General features: G+C 40.0%; 1 protein-coding gene across 1 annotated transcript in view; it reads left to right on the top strand.

The window, feature by feature from the left end:
• Positions 1–1,252: 1,252 nt before the first annotated feature.
• rasa1 (RAS p21 protein activator (GTPase activating protein) 1) overlaps positions 1,253–18,500 on the top strand; it is a 45,572-nt gene continuing 28,324 nt past the window's right edge. The window contains 10 exon segments of the mRNA NM_001113831.1: positions 1,253–1,547; positions 11,235–11,387; positions 11,912–12,047; positions 12,156–12,226; positions 12,767–12,884; positions 13,260–13,291; positions 15,348–15,400; positions 17,068–17,218; positions 17,797–17,875; positions 17,966–18,086. Coding sequence (NP_001107303.1) covers positions 1,312–1,547; positions 11,235–11,387; positions 11,912–12,047; positions 12,156–12,226; positions 12,767–12,884; positions 13,260–13,291; positions 15,348–15,400; positions 17,068–17,218; positions 17,797–17,875; positions 17,966–18,086 — 1,150 coding nt within the window. The 5' untranslated portion in view covers positions 1,253–1,311.

Genomic DNA, 18,500 nt, shown 5'->3' with positions numbered 1-18,500 from the left:
TGGGTGACACTACAATATAAGTGCCAGTTCCCAGATCAGGTGCGGTGCGAGTGCTCCAAAAGGTAGTCTTTTAGTTTTAATAAGACTGAGGGAGGATTCTCTCCGGAGGAAATTAGGGAGGGCATTCCCAATGTAAGGGGCAGCAAGGCAGAAAGGTTTAAGGTGGGAAACGGCAGTAGAAGTGGGGGGGGCGCAACCAAACGATTGCTCTGCGAGGAACGAAGGAGTCGGCCAGGAACATACGGAGACACAAGGGACCAGATGTAGTGAGGAGCAGAGGAATGGAGGGCTTTGAAGGTTAGGAGAAGAAGTTTGTAAGATATTCTTTGTTTAACAGGAAGCCACGATAAGGCCTTTAGCAGGGGAAGGGCCTGAACTCTCCTGGATGAGAGGAGGAGAATTCTGGCAGCGGTGTTTAATATAGACTGTAGGGGGGAAAGATGGGAGTTAGGGAGGCCGGTTAGTAGCAGGTTACAGTAGTCAAGTCGGGATAGGATGAGCACGTGCATGAGCAGCCTGGCTGTTACAGTAGAAAGAAATGGATGAATTTTGGCAATATTGCACAGGAAAAAGTGACAGGTTTTGACAGTGGTATTAGTATGGTCAGAGAAGGAGAGACTGGAGTCAAAGATCCACCCCAAACAACACGCTGAATCGACAGGGTTGATGAGGGTGCCATCAATAGAGACATGTTGGGAAGTATGCACATCACTAGAACAAAATGCTCTTTGACTCTGGAAAAATATGAGCCAGGCAGACCAACAAATACACAGGAATGTACTTGCTGGTCTGCCTGACATTTTCTATGTAACAAAGGTAAATCCACACAGAAGGAAGGTTGAAGCGCTGAGTGCTGCCAGGGAACTAGCGGGTAGGGAGGCAGCACACCGCCGCTTTATGGCCGCATTATTAACCTAACACAGCCAGCACCCCTCTGCTAGCCGGGAACTGGCGGGTAGCTCGGCAGCTTTATGGCCGCATTCCCACACGAAGACCGTGAGGCCTTGGGACGCGCTCGTTCCCTGGGAGCCAACCAGCTTGTGCGCGCTCCCGCGGAAGAATCGCGTCAGGGGCTGGATGCTTCGCTTCTGCGCACTTCACCTCCACCCGCCGGAGGCAGCTCGGTGCTCGGACTGAGCCCTGTTTAGGTGACAACAGTCGGAAAGCGGCGCGGAAGCTGCCACTGATCTAAGAGCTGGCTTGGGCTTAAGCTGCCGGGCGGAAGTGGCCCCGCTGCGCTTATTGGGTCCCGGGGAAGGCGCACAGTAACCTATCGCCTTGCACTTCCGCCAGCAGCGACAGCGCGGAGGTATGTCTGCGGCTCCAAGTTCCCTCGGCCCAGTGACAGGAGGTGGCGAGGCGACATTGGCAGCCTCCAGTCCCCCGTTGCTGTCCAGAGCGCCTGAGGTATTCTCTTCCTTGCCTTTACCCCCGCTCCCTTTCATGTCCGGTATACTCGGCCCAGTAGATGAGGCGGACTCCGTGGACGGACCAGAGTATGAAGAGGAGGAGGTGGAGATCCCACTCAGTGCGCCACCGACCAACCAGTGGGTACCCCAGTTCTACAGCACCAGAATGCGGTGCCCGAATTAACTACTTTTGCCTTCTGTGCGCTCACTGTGTTCTCTTATCCCGGGTCCCAAACACTTTGCTGTATAACTTTTCCCTTACCCAGCCAATCAGATCCCTTACCCGGCCCAGTCAGATCCCTTACCCAGCAAGTCAGATCCCTTACCCAGCCAGTCAGATCCCTTACCCAGCCAGTCAGATCCCTTACCCAGCCAGTCAGATCCCTTACCCAGCCAGTCAGATCCCTTACCCAGCCAGTCAGATCCCTTACCCAGCCAGTCAGATCCCTTATTCAGCCAGTCAGATCCCTTACCCGGCTCAGTCAGATCCCTTACCCGGCCCAGTCAGATCCCTTACCCAGCCCAGTCAGATCCCTTACCCAGCCAGTCAGATCCCTTATTCAGCCAGTCAGATCCCTTACCCGGCCCAGTCAGATCCCTTACCCGGCCCAGTCAGATCCCTTACCCAGCCCAGTCAGATCCCTTACCCAGCCAGTCAGATCCCTTACCCGGCCCAGTCAGATCCCTTACCCGGCCCAGTCAGATCCCTTACCCAGCCCAGTCAGATCCCTTACCCAGCCAGTCAGATCCCTTACCCGGCCCAGTCAGATCCCTTACCCAGCCAGTCAGATCCCTTACCCAGCCCAGTCAGATCCCTTACCCAGCCCAGTCAGATCCCTTACCCAGCCCAGTCATGTCCGGCCCCCTATTTCTCTTTCCTTTATCACTGTTTGTTTACCTTCTCCCACTTCCCATACCTCCCCACCTTCTATCCCACTTTATTTACATATATTATATTGGCCCTGATAAGCTAAGGACAGTAGGCATGGGCCATTTTGACACAGACACAGTTTTCAGCTGGCAGCAAAACCCTGGGAATTGCCCCTCCATTGATTGTACCATCTCCCACTGCAGTGAGCCATCATTGTTTATATGTTCGCTACCTGCCCCTTTCTGACATCACCACAGGGCTTGGGCAAGTAGTTGCAAGTATATAAATAATAGTAATTGGGGATACGCTAGTGAGTGGGCAGATTTATTCCTGTCACCCCAAGATTTGGGCTTTAGGCTGGCCTGCACAGTTGATCAGTATCATTTTTTTATTTCTATCCTGACATTGCGCCTCCCCCCCCCATTCATTGTTTACTTTTTTCCCATTCCTGTTGCCCGATGATAGGGATTATTCTGCACCCTTTATTTTTATTAGTCCATTTTTTTCAACTACTCGTTCTATTATTTGTTGTCTGATACTTTCCCCATATATCCCCCAGTTTGGCTCCCATTTTTTCTTGTGGCTGCTTGCACCTATTCATTTCTTGGGGTGTATTCCTGCTCAGTCCCTCCCCTCATTTGATCAGATTTGTGTTTTTCCTTTTCTCTTCCCTTGGTCGGGCTCCTTGTAATTTTAAACATAATTGTTCTGTGTTGTTATTGTAAAGAGGGAAAGAAAGGTACTTTGGTTGAGAGAAGCTTAACTTAGAGGAGAAATAAAGCTCAACGCATACAGTAAGTAGACTAGAAATGCTGCACATTATGTATTGGATGTATTGGACAGCCCCTTAGGAGTGAAGACCTGTGCCTCTAAATAGGCCCCTATTAGCTCCCTGTCTTTTTTTTACTGATTCACACCATGTCCTCTGTGCTGCTGTCAGTTACCTGATTGTGGGAATCAGCTCACAGTATATATAGAATATAAAAGTCACAATACAAGGCTGTTTAGTAATTTAGATTCTCATTACATGTAAGCTCAGAAACAAGTTGCATAAGGATTTAACTATCAGCCCTGTAGCATCAGCTGCTATGACAAATGCTCCTCATTTTCTTGATTACTTGCAAACCCCCCCCCCCCGACACCTTAGTGTTTAAACTGCTGCCTAGAGCACACCAAGCATGTAATCTGGGGGTGCCAAATTTTAGCTAGCCCCCCAGTGTTAATAATCACCTACCTGATACCCAAGGCCGGAGCTACTGTTTGGTAAAAACTGCACCAGTCCAGGGTTTTTTTTTTTTGGCAGATGAGTTTCTGCAGAAATACCCTGGGCCAGTGCAGTAGTGATGTGCGGGTCGAGAAATATTCCCGACCAGAGTCTGCCCCGCCCCACTGTGCGTATTGTTTGCAACTTTTTGTTAATTTGCGCAACTTTTTCGTACATTGCGACAAAATCGTATTTGTTGCAACGAGTACGAAAATTTCAGATTCATTAAAGCTTCGTTATCATGGCTTTCCCTGGGCCAGGTTGGAGCTGCAGTGCATTGTGTCCTATGGGAGGCTTCCAAAAACATGCACAGAAGGATCAAAGTCAGAAAGGTTTTCCCACCGTTTAGGATCGTTCGGATATGAAAATTTTGTGACTTTTGGAATGTTGTTACTATATTGTGACTATTACGATTTTTTTTTTTTTTTACCCATTTCGGGATTCGAACTCCTACTTTGATGAATCTGCCGCCTAGGGTAGATATTACTCCTGTTGAATTCTTTAACTCCTGGTACATTCTTTAAAAAGTCAGACCCAGAGAACAGAAAGGGATTTAAAAAGACTGCTATTAATAGCAATTACATGTACATATAGCATTAATTAATAGTTGCTAATGGTTTCATTGTATATTGTATAGTTGCTTAATATTACCTTTTCCTTCACTATGGGAAAAAAACAGTTTTTGGTGCAGCACTGTTTTACAAATGTTTTTGTTTTTATCTTTAGGCAAAATTTGATTTCTGGTTGGCATACCCTATAAGGGTGACGGCACATGGAGAAAAAAATGCTTTCCTACTGGAAATAATGTAAATCGCCATTGGGAAACATACAAGTCACTTTGGCTTTCTGATGTTGCCTGGCTAGTAAACTTGGGCGACTTTGGAAAACAAAGCAACATGTTTGTTTTCTCCACTGGTGATTTACATTATTACTGGTGGGAAAGCATTTTCAGAAGATTTGTATGTAGCGCAGATTTAGCCATCAGCGACAGATCTTCCGTTGTACCATTACCCTAAGAGTAAATTGCAGAGCTGTAATGTTTTCTGTGATGGATAAGTTACATAAAAAATATTCTTCTGAAGAGATATCAGATTATAGAAGTGCCTGGAGGAAACCACACAGACACGGGGAGGTTATAATAACTGTTTGCAAATAATGCCATAGATTCAACATGCTGTTTGATGACTTTACTTGTTCAACCAGTATAGCCCTAAGAATGTGCAACAGGTTGCTATTACCTTGGGGCAGAACATTATGCATGTACTACCTCTTGGGTGTGGTAGAATCCAGCTGTGGCAGTGAAACCCAGAAGATAAGTTCTGACAGAATTATCTGTTTTACTTTCCGAGGCCTTAAGGTGGCCATACAAATTACAACAACAATCTCTCCTGTGATTATTGGTTGCAGGAAAGATCGTTTGTTCACTCTACTAATGTTAAGAACTGAATTGTCAGATATGCAGGTAGAAACAATAGAATTCTACTAATATCTGACAATTTAGCATTAACCTACTGCCGATGTTAGGGCATCACCCTGGCAAGCGACGAAACAACATATCCCAAAGCTTTTGCCGACATTAAACGCCACGTCAACCCACCATACACGCACAGAATATTGTACGTTTCATACCATAATATTGGTGCATGTATGGGCACATAGGGATGTTACCCCCTGAAGCATTATTTTATTTACACATGAAAATAATATGCTGTGTGTGCCTGCACCCAGGTAAATTAGATGTTTCCAGGTGCAGGCACAACTTAAAGATTTTTAGAGCGTAGGGGTGCTTGCTGAGAATCAGCCCCACGTGGCTTAGCTCTAAGGCTTATGGTCACTGGAGGTGACTTTTTCCCTCACCTAGTTCCACTTCCCATACTTACTATGGCAGAGGCCCTGGCAGAATAGACAGGGAAAGGTGGAATACCATTCATAAACTTTTAGTTTAGTGTTCTTGTTTGCTGGGTATCTCTGCAACCTGATTGCATTTTAACTTTTGGGTCAAGAGAGATGCAGAATTGAAGAAAGAAAATATTCAAAACCACAAAAAAGCAGAAAAACACCAGTTACACAATCATAAACCGTGAAACCAAAAGTTAATTTTAAAGGACATGTTAACCCCAGAAATAATTTTTTGCCTAAACATAATCTAAGCAACTTTCCAATATAAATGTATTAAAAATTATTAGTGCTTTAAATTATTTGTAAATGTAATTGCTATGGAAAGCAGCATTTGCTAAACTCCTGATTACTTTTTAAACAGTGTTGCAAGTGCCAGGCTCCTCCAGCAAGGTCTGTAACATCTGCTGGCGATTGTTACATTGTTTCAAAAGTCTGAGCCACCAGGGCAGAGAATAGAAAGAACAGGCAGACACTGCTATTAATAATTTTTATTCTTTGCATAATAATGCAAAGTTGCTTAGAATTAAGTTTTCTTTTATTAGGCAAAAAATGATTTTTGGGGTTGACATTTCCTTTAAGGTTAACCTTGTCTTTAAGTAGCAAACGTTAACTGTAAAAGTAAAAGTTGAGGCTTGATGTCCTCATGTCGCTCCGCTGTTGGGGGTAAAATGTTTGTAATCACAACGCCCTTTCACTTGTAATTAAATCATGTGCAAGAATGCACTAGCTTGTCAGGGAATTGCTTTGCAGTACCCAGATGGCAGATTGAAGCTCAGCGCCATTGTATACAACAAGGAGCGGGTTTTGTCCTTTCCACAATGTGCTGCTAACTAGTTCTCAGCAGAGTAGTTGGTCAGATGGGAGCTGTGTGTTTTTGGGGTAAACAGATGTTAGTTTTAAACTTGGCTCCATTGAAACCCCACTAGATGAATGTTTTGTTCAATGTGCTGCTCAGTAGTTCTGTAATATATAGAATAATGCAATGTGATTGGTGAAATATCAGCTGTGTAGTTGTGCTAAACCATGGAAAGTTGCAGTCTGATCAAATGGGCATGTCATTTTGGACTAAACAGATGGTGGAATTAAGCCCAGTAAAAACCCTTAGGTACATATTTTCTTGCATTTGGTCTTACCATATAGAATGCTAAAATCTGGTTATATAGAGTAATGCACATTTAATGAACCAAAGTTTTAGCTACAAAAAGGATCCATTGACCTCCTGGATTTGATCCCTGAAACATTTTGTTGCATTCTGTGTTCTGTCATAACATAAAGTCACATGAGGGAGAGATCATAAGATAAGCAGGACCATTGTGCCCCATGTTTTTGGAAAGCACGACATAGTATGTGGGAACTTCATGTTTTTTTAAATGTAATTTTTGACATCCTCATGGATAAGTGGATGGTTCCTGGGAAGTCTCATTCAGCCATAGTGTATGCTAATGCATAAAGGTTCCACTTATGGAACCAATAGCTACACTATTTTTTACCACAGGCCAGTGCATTTCTTCTGGTGCAGTGGGCATTCCTTTTTCCATGTCTGCGTCTCCAAAATGACTGTCCTTCCTGACTAAAGGTCCCCGTGTACACGGGCCGATTCTAGCAGCCAAACGATCATATTAGCCTGGATTCTCCCGATATCGCCCACCCGTAGGTGGGGGATATCGGGAGAAGATCCGCTCGCTTGGCGACATCGCCAAGTGAGCGGATCTGAAGGTGTATGGCCACCTTAACTGATTTTGCATATTCATAGACTCCTATTCAATGCTGGTTCCAGTGAGCCAGACCCTTTTTTAATGTAAATGAAGGATGACTCCTATTATTTGGACCAGACAACCAGGTGATAAGCTAATTAGACTGTCTCTTCTCCTAGAGTCAAATATTATTTTTATTATTAATTAACAAAATATGAAAACTATATCACATTATTACAGTGAATATACATTTCACAATAATCTTACACCAAGCAGTGTGCAAGGCTGGCAAAAACTTGCTCCGAATGACTGCAAACTTTTACGGCTGGTAAAATGCAAAACATGAATGTGAAATCGTGCGTGGGCGGCTGACTGCTTATGCAAACAGAATATTTTCTATCATGTTTACAGGCCAAAGCGAACACTTCTTATTCTCAGTACAGCATTCCTTTAAAAGCGCCTGGTCCGTTCGTATTTTCAGATGACACTCGGTATTGCTAAACACCCACTTCATTATGGGGGGTTCTTTTGCGAGGACACATGAGCAACTGCCATAGTTCTCTTGTCACTTTACATCATGAGTCCGCTGTGAGTGAGTAAGAAATGGACTGACTCCTGCACATTTATACACAACAACAAAGTCACAACTGGGGCGTTATAGCACATATAGAGGCATATTTATTACCATATTTATAACCGGTGATATTGCCCACAGCAACCAGCCAGATGTTTGCTTTTGTTTTCTAACTTCTAACTTGGCAAACTGTCTTATAGGCATTGCTAACTGCAAAAAGACAAAGTAGTTGATTTTCATTCATGTTCATGGGAAACAGCTTTTCTGCAGCACACAGCACTTCCTTTAAGCAAATATCACTCAGAAGTACTGACTTCTGTGATTATGCACAATACCTGAGTTAATGGGAATACTGTATGAGCCAGAACATCTGTTTCCCATTCACTTGAAAGAAAAGTTGTTGCTAGCAGGGAGTGGGGTTTACATTGCCGTGGCTCTTTCAGAGGGGACTAGTGATCAGCTTTCTGAGTTATTACAGGTAAGGGATCAGTAATCTGGAAACCCATTATCCAGAAAGCTCTGAATTATGGGAAGGTCATCTCCCATAGACTACATTTTAATAAAATAATTCACAATTTTAAGATTTTGCTCCTGGCAACCACCTTCACAATATTGAGATCCAAACTAGGGAAAAGACCCCCTTATCTGGAAAATCTTAGGCCCCAAGCATTCTAGGTGAAAGGTCCCATACCTGTATACCATTGTGCAGTAGATCAGCGTTTTTCAACCACTGTTCCGCGGCACACTAGTGTGCCGCGAGATGTTGCCTGGTGTGCCGTAGGCAGGGCACCAATGTACTAGGGGGGCACTGCTCTTGGCACCAATGTACTAGGGGGGCACTGCTGCTGGGCACCAATGTACTAGGGGGGCACTGCTCTTGGCACCAATGTACTAGGGGGCACTGCTGCTGGGCACCAATGTACTAGGGGGGCACTGCTGCTGGGCACCAGTGTACTAGGGGGGCACTGCTGCTGGGCACAGAGTTAAATTTTTTAACATTTTCTAATGGTGGTGTGCCTCGTGATTTTTTTCATGAAACAAGTGTGCCTTTGCCCAAAAAAGGTTGAAAAACACTGCAGTAGATGAGCATGCATTACTATACTACTGTACCGTTTCACTTTTTTTATGTGATTTAAAAGCTGCAGGCCCAATACTTTTATAAAGTTCACAGGAGGGACAGAACAAGCATAATTGATGTTATCTTGTGGCTACAGAATTTTGCATTCTAAGTATACCACTACAATAGTATGGCCATATAATGGGTTTTTGTGAATGCCAAATGTAAGTAGGAACACACGTACTAGATATGGCTGTTTTTGTGTGGCTTTTACAATCATTCACAGAATGTGATTTCCACCACATATAGCCAGTGGGAGACTTATGTTAGACTATATGTTTATTCCCCTTTGTTTTAAAGCCGCAAAAAACCTTCCACAGTACTACTTGACAACAAAAACCGAACTTTCTCAACTACCTGTTAGTGCTTTAGTCTTTTTACAGCATCCTTCAATTTTAGTGTTTTCTAATTCTGTGTTTCAACGCTATTACCATATACCGCAGACGTATTTAACAATTTTATGTAATTTTATGAATTTCTCTTTAGAGGTAAATATTAACCTTTAGGGCAGTGGTACACAGGGAGATTAGTCGCCCCGCGACAACTTTGTCGTCACGGGCGACTAATCTCCCTGCAATGCCATCCCACCTGCTAGAATGTAAATTGCGGGTGGGATGGCATACATGTCGCAGCGATGTCCTCCGAAGAAAACTTCGGGCGACTGCGGGCAGTGGGGCATATGCTGACCCACTGGTGATTTACATTCTAGCTGGTGAGATGGCATTACCGGGAGATTAGTCACCCACGACAATGATGATTTGTTGCGGGGCGACTAATCTCCCCCTGTACCACTGCCCTTATAGACATCCCTTCTCTTTTTATCTTTCTTCTTTTGAGATGAAAATAATGAAGCTGGAGAGAGTGCAGAGAAATTCGCAAATAAATCGTACCAGCGACGAAAAAGTCGCGACGGCAACGAAAAAAAATCGCAAAAATACGAAAAAGTCGCAAAATGTTCGTTTCCAATCTGATTTTTTCCCATTCAGGATTCGGATTCATGGATTAGTAAATGTGCCCCTATGAGTCAGCTTCCTGCTGATTGGCTCAGATCCACATTCCTAAGGGGGGGGTGAGCTCTTAGCATTCTTGAGGGAGGGGGAGCAGGAGAGAGCAGGAAGCAGAAAGCTGCGTGTCTCCGGCAGAGGAAAACAGACACAAGAAATCTTTTTACAGAGAAGTCAGTGCAGCGTTTCTGTGAGTGCTTATGGCTGTATTTACATAGACCTTTCTGATAAAGCTTACTTAGTTTTTACCTTTCTTTCTCATTTAAGTACATTAGAGGTGGTTATAGACAGATGTTTTATATTTCCCATAAAAATTATCAGCGCACCAGACGCCACCCCCTTTATGATGAGGGCAGTGAGGTTGTGGAATGCCCTTGCCAGTGATGTTGTGACAGACAGATTCTGTTAATGCCTTTATAATTGGCTTGGGTAACTTCTTGGACAAGCATAATATCTTGGGAGCGACAGTTTAGCAAATGTATCTGTATATACAGTTTATATATGAGAGGTCTGTTTGTGAGTGATACATGTGCGCTTCAGTTCTTTTGGAGGGCTTGAACTTTATGGACTTTTTTTTTTCTTTTGACTTTTTTAACTATGTAACTAAATATATATGTGTGAATACACTACTTAGAAATAAAGCTGTATGTCCCTTTAAACTCAGGTTCGAACTGGAATAATCTGTTTATAAACTAGGCATCATAAAGGTCCACTGGAGGGAATAACTAGAAAAGGCATGCATTTTTTAAAAGTTACTTTACCTGTGTCAGGTATATATGTGTCAGGGGTATGTAAAAAGCAGTTGTGCTTTAAACATTTATTAATATATTATGGAGCAGATCTCTTTATTTAAGTGGCATGCAGAATAGAAAAAAATCATGTTAGATCTGAAATTCTTTAATTCAGTACTGTAGGAGAAAGCAGGTATATGTGAGGAGAGGTCCTTATTTGTTTGGTTATAAGGTGTAGACCTGTTCCATGTAGTCTTTTCATTCTAGACAATTTTAGAAATAGATCAATTGATTTTTTTCCTTTGTCTTCTGAACCTAAGGCTTAGGATGCATAAAAAGCAGTGTGATTTAGTTTTGATTGATTACAGCCTTATTGCATACTTTTTGGGGGATTGGCTGTCTCCTGGACTGGAGTTAAAGAAGTGGGAATGCTTATCAAATAATAGCCTAAAAACAGTATGTGAAATATGCATTGGTAAATAAGTGCCAGGATTATTAGTCCACATTGAACAGTTTTGGGTTTTATTTTATTTTATTTTTATTAACATTTTTGCACCCCCAGGGATTGTAACTTTCCTTGACCTTAAATTGCTTCTTCCCAGATATGTGATCATAGGTAAGTTCTTGTGCGTATGTTATAGTATCTTATAGTAATTACATTTTTTTTTCAGGTGGTACCATGGAAAACTGGATAGAACTATTGCAGAGGAACGCCTTTATCAAGCTAGCAGGACTGGAAGCTATCTGATTAGAGAAAGTGATCGAAGGCCAGGATCATTTGTACTTTCCTTTCTTAGTAAAACAAATGTTGTTACACACTTTAGGTAAGTAAATGGTAGAGGGCTTGCCTTCAATTAAGGTTTTTGTGGACCAGTGTGACATACATTCTTATGCTGAGGGTCAGCAAAGGTTTAATATGACAATAGGATTATAAATCTGTACTAGATTGGACTGATAGAATTTGTGCATGTATCCATTTTTGGATTATTCTGGTTTAGAAATAGACTGTAGCCCATTTAAGAACTAAGGAAGCAAAGCAAACATCAAATTGAAAACAGTGCAGTAGATATTATTTGCCTTTTCTTGGATAATGTAGCTCATTAAGATATCAAATCTGCTTTTAAGTATAATGTGTCCTAACTGCAACCATAGTTTAAATGTCCAGCCTTATTAATGTTTACTCTTGTTACATCATGGATTTAATCATATGTAACTGACTTTAAATAATCTGCCATTTTAAAAATACCCTACCCTATAAAATAACATACACATATAAACCCAAAGAGAATGGTTGTCATTATATGTGTAATTTTTTTTTTTTTTTATGAGTATGATTTTTTTTCTCCAGGATTATTGCTATGTGTGGTGACTTCTATATTGGTGGAAGAAGATTTTCATCACTCTCAGACCTTATAGGATACTATAGTCATGTATCATGTTTGCTGAAAGAAGAAAAGTTACTGTTTCCTGTTGCACCGCCGGAAGTTAGTAGTTCATACTGTTCCTAAATAAATGTTAATGTTAAATCAATATGGTTCTCAAGCTGCTTGGTGTTTGTCTGTACATAAACCATAAGTTTCATATTTTTTTAGCCTGTTGAAGACAGGAGGAGAGTGCGAGCCATTCTTCCTTACACTAAAGTGCCTGATACAGATGAAATCAGGTAATCTTTGCATAGCTAATGGTTTCTATGAAATACTGCTTGTGGTTTTTTTCCCTTAATGTCTAAATTGTCGATGTATCTCATGGTTAGATGTGTCCTGTATTCAGAAACATATGGTACATTGTGGTGCAATGTAACATGAATAATCAGGCGCTTTTCCCAGCTAAACTAGTACACATGCATTAGGTTTAATTAATCAGTCTTGAAAAAGATCTTGATCTTGATAAACTAGACAAGAACTGTAAAAAGTGGAAAATGTCAACTCTAGTGTTAGCTAGTGTTTTGCTAGCTTAGGCTATTGTATCAGGTTTTCTGCAGTGTCCTGCCATCGTTTATTGAGATTGTTGTTTTGTAGTTGGTCTGCCTGTTTTACTATTAATCCATGCAGGTGTGTATGTATTAGAATATAGTAGTATTAGGAATCACACATTTTATTCCTTTTACTAAAGGCAGTGTTTGCAAGCATAATGTTTGTTTTTTCCCAACAACACATGCTTACTATGCAGACACCTTTATTCTGTGTTTTTTTCTCTTTTGCAGTTTCTTGAAAGGAGACATGTTTATAGTCCATAATGAATTAGAAGATGGATGGTTATGGGTTACCAATCTACGGACTAATGAGCAGGGACTTATTGTTGAAGACTTGGTGAAAGAAGTGGTCAGTATCATATTATCTTCTCATATCCCCTCTTAGTGTGCAACCACTATCAGCACAGAACAAACTGCATTAATAGTAACCAGTGGTAAATTTCTGTTGTCCAATTTGTGAAAATACATGCAATCGTCTCAACGTGCAGCTGGATGTTATTAAAAAAAAGGAAGGCCTGATATTCTCACAGAAGCTTTCTGAACTCTAAAATGTGTGCATGCAATAAATAGAATTATAAGCTTGAATATTAAGCACTAGAATTCACAGTTTCACTAAAAAATATAAATAAAGTTGAATACCAGTAATTATTTGTCATACACCATTCTATGAATGGATTGTAATTATTACTAACTGTAAATATGTATCCTTTGGTTTTATTTTAAGGGGAGGGAAGAAGATCCACATGAAGGCAAAATGTAAGTTTTAACGTTTTTTCTTCTTAGCTTTGCAGCCTACACACACACACACACGCATTACAGGCTACTTGCTCTTAATACATGTACGCTTGTGTGTTATACAGTAACTTTTTGATATTACCAAGTCACACTGGTGTGGGCAGCCATGTTGTGACACACACTTGTGCATAATTAACAAGTGCCACAAGTCGTTCATTATATGCACATGTGTGTGATGTAGGAGGATGAGTCACATCCACTGTTCCTACGTCAGGTGCATGTCCATAATGAGTGAGAATTGCGCATGCGCACCAAACGACATGGCCGCCCACACCAAGAGCTCCCTCCCAGTGCGGGTAGCCTAGCGCTTGCAGGGGCTGGAAACAATATGGGGGTGATAGGTGCACTTTATCTCTGTACATTGTTTTGTTTGTTTTCCTTTATATAGAAGTTTTATTACACATTGCATCTGATGTTCTATGAAACTGATGCACTTGCATTCAATTATACTAATCTACAGAGGATTTTTTTTTTTTTTTGTGAAAGAGATTCTTAACCTTTCGGTCAGTTACCAAAAATGGGTCCACATGCTGTTTAGAGTGGGCTGTTATGAACCCCTAAAATTGTGAAGTTTCTTCCAACATAAATGAGTAATTCTAGTGAGGTACATGGCTTGTTCAAAACTAATTTTGGGTCCTAATTTCATTGACTTAACTTTGTCCTTAAAGAAAAAGGTTAAGAAGCTTTAGGCTAGATGGCAGCTTGGAATTTTTTTCCATTGATCTCTTAGATTAATTAGCATAAAAATATTGAAAGGGCTTTGTATGCATATTGTTATATACCAGCGCTGTTAAAAACTGTGTTTTCTGCAGAAGCTGTAATACAGTTTATATTCCTTCCAGTTCCAGAAGTGCTCGAGGGCCTTTATTTGCATAGCAGCTAAGCTATTTTGAATATTTTAAAGTGGTTGGTTCCCTAGACCTGACATTAATGTCAAATGTTGGTCTTTTTGCTAATACAGGTATCTGATCCCTTATCCGGAAACCCGTTATCCAGAAAGCTCCGAATTACGGAAAGCCCGTCTCCCATAGACTCCATTTTAATCAAATAATTCAGAATTTTAAAACTGATTTCCTTTTTCTCTGTAATAATAAAACAGTACCTTGTAATTGATCCCAACTAAGATATAAATAATCCTTATTGGATGCAAAACAATCCTATTGGGGTTAATTAATGTTTTATTGATTTTTTAGCAGACTTAAGGTATGGAGATTCAAATTACAGAAAGACCATTGGTCCCGAGCATTCTGGATAACGGGTCCTATACCTGTACAGGAATAGGACCTGTTTGGGACCTGGGGGGTTTCCGGTTAAGGAATCTTTTTGTAATTTAGCTCTCCATACCTTGAGTATCATAAGAAATCATTTAAACATTAAATAAACCTAGTAGGATTGTGTTGCCTCCAATAGGGATTCATTATAGCTTAGTTGGGATCAAACACAGGCTACTGTTTTATTATTACAGAGAAAAAAGAAATGATTTTAAAAAATCTGAATTATTTGTTTAAAATTGAGTTTCCAGATAACTGATCCCATACATTGTCCTCGCCCACTTTACACTAACTAATTTTACACTTACGTTTGCAAGCCAGCGTTGTTGTATAATATATATAATGTAATAATTGGCACTCTTAATAATAGTATCTACAAAATGGCTGCTGCCTTCTTGCTGTGATTATGAATTCCAAGACTAAAAGAAACAAAAATTAAATAATTTTATATAGTGTAAGAAAAGCTTATTGCTTGACTAACATGATAGAACAGGATTTGGAATTATTTCTTAGGGTGACAGGTCCCCTTTAAACTTGAATGTAATTGTAATTTGTATATGTATGTTTTATTTTATTGCATTGACCTCTGTTTTCTCTGTAAAAGTATTATGCTACTGTACAGAGCTGTGTGCACAAGTAGCACTTTAAAAATATACATTGATACATAAACTCATAGAGGAGTACTGACATTTGCTTCTATAACTGGTATAGATTTTTATTTTGTTTCCTTTTTTGCATGTGAAAAGATGGTTCCATGGAAAAATCTCCAAGCAAGAGGCTTATAATCTTCTTATGACAGGTAAAATATATGTAAATTGTAATTGAGCATCACAGTGTGGATGTTCATAGAACATGGATTTTACATTGCATTACACAAGCCAGTTTCAAGAGGTTCGTTGTGTCTCTGCGGGGCAGATTTACCAATGGTTGCATGTTTTTTCTTGTGATTTGTGTTTTTTTTTGCACAAAAAACAAAACATTTTCCCCCATTTATAATGCATCAGAATTATGAAAAATGTAAAAATACCCCATCTTAAAGCTGTCATGGTCATGTAGAAGTTAATGAAAGTGACCTCGGCGAATTGTAACAATCTTTATTTAATTTGTGGTTTTAGAGATTTTTTTTTTTAATGCACATGAAAAAAATATATTTAGGTTTTCTGCACTTTAATTTGTTCTTTTTATATTAGAATCTGAGTTAATTTGTGGTTTCAAAAACTTTAAAACCACTAAAATCAAAATGTTGGTAAATGGGCCTCTAAGTAACCTCAGTCACAGTTTCTGGAATCGATTGCTTTGTGAATAGCGTTGTGATTGCATTCGTAACTGGGCCCTACAGTTTTGTCAGTGTGGGTTCAGGGGTGGTCTTTAAAGGAGATGTAAATGTTAAAAAAACAAATCATATATTTAGCCTTAGACTACTATTCTCTACACTTTACACTACCTTAATCCACTGTGTCCAGTGGATTAAGTGACTGCTTTGCAGTCACATGTGCCATGTTTGAAAGTCTTCAGAAGGAGCAGAAGCCCCCACCCTCCTGGAAAAAAAAAGCCTGCTCATACACAGGCTGGCTCCTGCTGCCTCCAGGCATGCGCAGAAGGGACTCTCCTCTCCCGACAAGTTGTCGGTGTAGTGAGAGACCTGAACAGGAAGTGGGGGCGGAGCTTCACTCTGAACAAGGAAGGAGTGGAATAGAGCAGAATGTAACTCAGCAACCAGGTAAGAAAGAACAGAGGGACAAAGGCAGGCGATCTGGGAAGCTGTTTAGAGTTATTTTATTAATAGAAAAAAAAAGGTTAACTTATTCTTTAAGAACTAGTTTCCTTCTCTATATGCATAAAGTCAGGTTTGTTACAGACTCCTGGGGTGTTGGGAGCAGTGGAAGAAGGGGCTCAGCCTAAAGGCCCTTAAGGGATGAGATTTGGTGACAGTGCCTACTTGTTCTCCTAAAACCAGATTGCCTGATATTAGGAGAGGATTATTTTAGATGTTCTGACTATTAAGAAAATGTGGCAAAATCAGCTAGAAGTTCCATTGTCCTTAAACAATTTGTTACTTATAACTTTATATACTTCAGTGATACTAGTGAACTTCAAAAGCAAAGTACTATAGTACAGGTATAGGACCCATTATCAAGAATGCTCAGGACCAAGGGTATTCTGGATAAGGGGTCTTTCCGTAATTTGGATCTCAATACCTTAAGTCTACTAAAAAAATCAATAAAACATCAATTAAACCCAATAGGATTGTTTTGCATCCAATAAGGATTAATTATATCTTAGTTGGAATCAATTACAAGGTTCTGTTTTATTTCTACATAGAAAAAGGAAATCAGTTTTAAAATTCTGATTAAAATGGAGTCTATAGGAGACGGGCATTCCGTAATTCGGAGCTTTCTGGATAACGGGTTTCCGGATAAGGGGTCCGATACCTGTATTTAATTATTTAAATTTTTTTTTTTTTAGTTGGCGGGATAAGCAGTTTTCTTGTGAGACCATCAGACAACACACCTGGTGATTATTCACTGTATTTCCGTACCAATGAAAACATACAGAGGTTTAAAATATGTCCAACAGCAAACAATCAGTTCATGATGGGAGGTCGGTACTATAACAGGTAATATGGAATTGTTTTTTTAATTCAAACTGTATTATGACAAATATATAGAGTGTAGACATTTGAGTCAATTTTCTTAACATCATTTAGCTGCATTAAACATATTACTTAATGGCCATTAATATTCAGTAGAAGTAAATGCAGGCGTGTTGGCAGGAAATTGCAGTATTGGCAAGTATAAGCTATAATGCAAAAATGATTTGTTTTCTAGTGTTGCACTTAAGGAAAGAGATGAAAGAGAAACAGATGACTGACATGGTTTGTTAGTGTCTTTAATACATTACTTATAGATTTGCTACATCAGAACTGATCATGTAAAGCTGTGGGAGAATTTATACAGGAAGAGGTGCCTGTTATATTTTAGTCTTGTTACCCTGTATCGTTTGATTACTACAGCTTCATTCAGACTGAAATTTCAAAGCTTAAGTGAAAGGAATAGTTTAAAAAATACTAAAACTGGTTTTACTAGTAAGTAATCTTTCTAACTGAAACAGTTCTTCCATATTGCCATATTTTTTTACAGCAGAATGCTGTTGCCACATAAGGAAATTAAATTGTATATTTTTGTTTTCAAACAGCATTGATGACATTATAGATCATTATCGAAAAGAACAAATTGTTGAAGGTTATTACCTAAAGCAGCCTGTTCCAGTGCAGGTAGGTTTGGCATGTAAAGGGAATGCTTTTTATATTAAATACTCCTGATAGGAAATATAATAATATGATTTTTTTTCCAATGGTTGTTAGCATCAAGAACAAGTGTTGAATGATTTTTTGGATGGCAAAGAAATCTACAATACAATCAAACGAAGAACAAAGGATGCATTTTATAAAAATATAGTCAAAAAAGGATATCTTCTAAAGAAGAGTGAGTATTTTAACTATGACTAGGTGGTTATTTATAGCTTATTTTACATCCAGTGTGCCACATGTAACTTGTTCTTTCTTTTCTTCATTGTCATTAGGTGTTTCTTACTTTGTTTTTAGGGAATAGGAGAGTTGCAGTTTCTTGTCTCTAGGGGGCCCATTTATCAAAGTCTGAATTTCGGACATTTAAAAGTATGATAGAAAAAATTCCAATTAAATCTGATAATTTCTGATGTGCGTTAAAAGCACAAAAATTTTGCATTGTGGTCGTACAAAAATATTGTGGTGTGATCCGAAAGTTCTGAAATTTTCGCATCTGAACACCGTAAATGGCGCAAAAACCTTTCTGGCTTTGATCCTTCAGTGCATGATTTTGAAAGCCTCCCATAGGACTCAATGGCACTCTGCAGCTCCA

The sequence above is a fragment of the Xenopus tropicalis genome, chromosome 1 (assembly GCF_000004195.4).
Source record: "Xenopus tropicalis strain Nigerian chromosome 1, UCB_Xtro_10.0, whole genome shotgun sequence".
NCBI classification, from domain to species: Eukaryota; Metazoa; Chordata; class Amphibia; order Anura; family Pipidae; genus Xenopus; species Xenopus tropicalis.
This window is presented reverse-complemented; position numbering and strand designations above follow the sequence as displayed.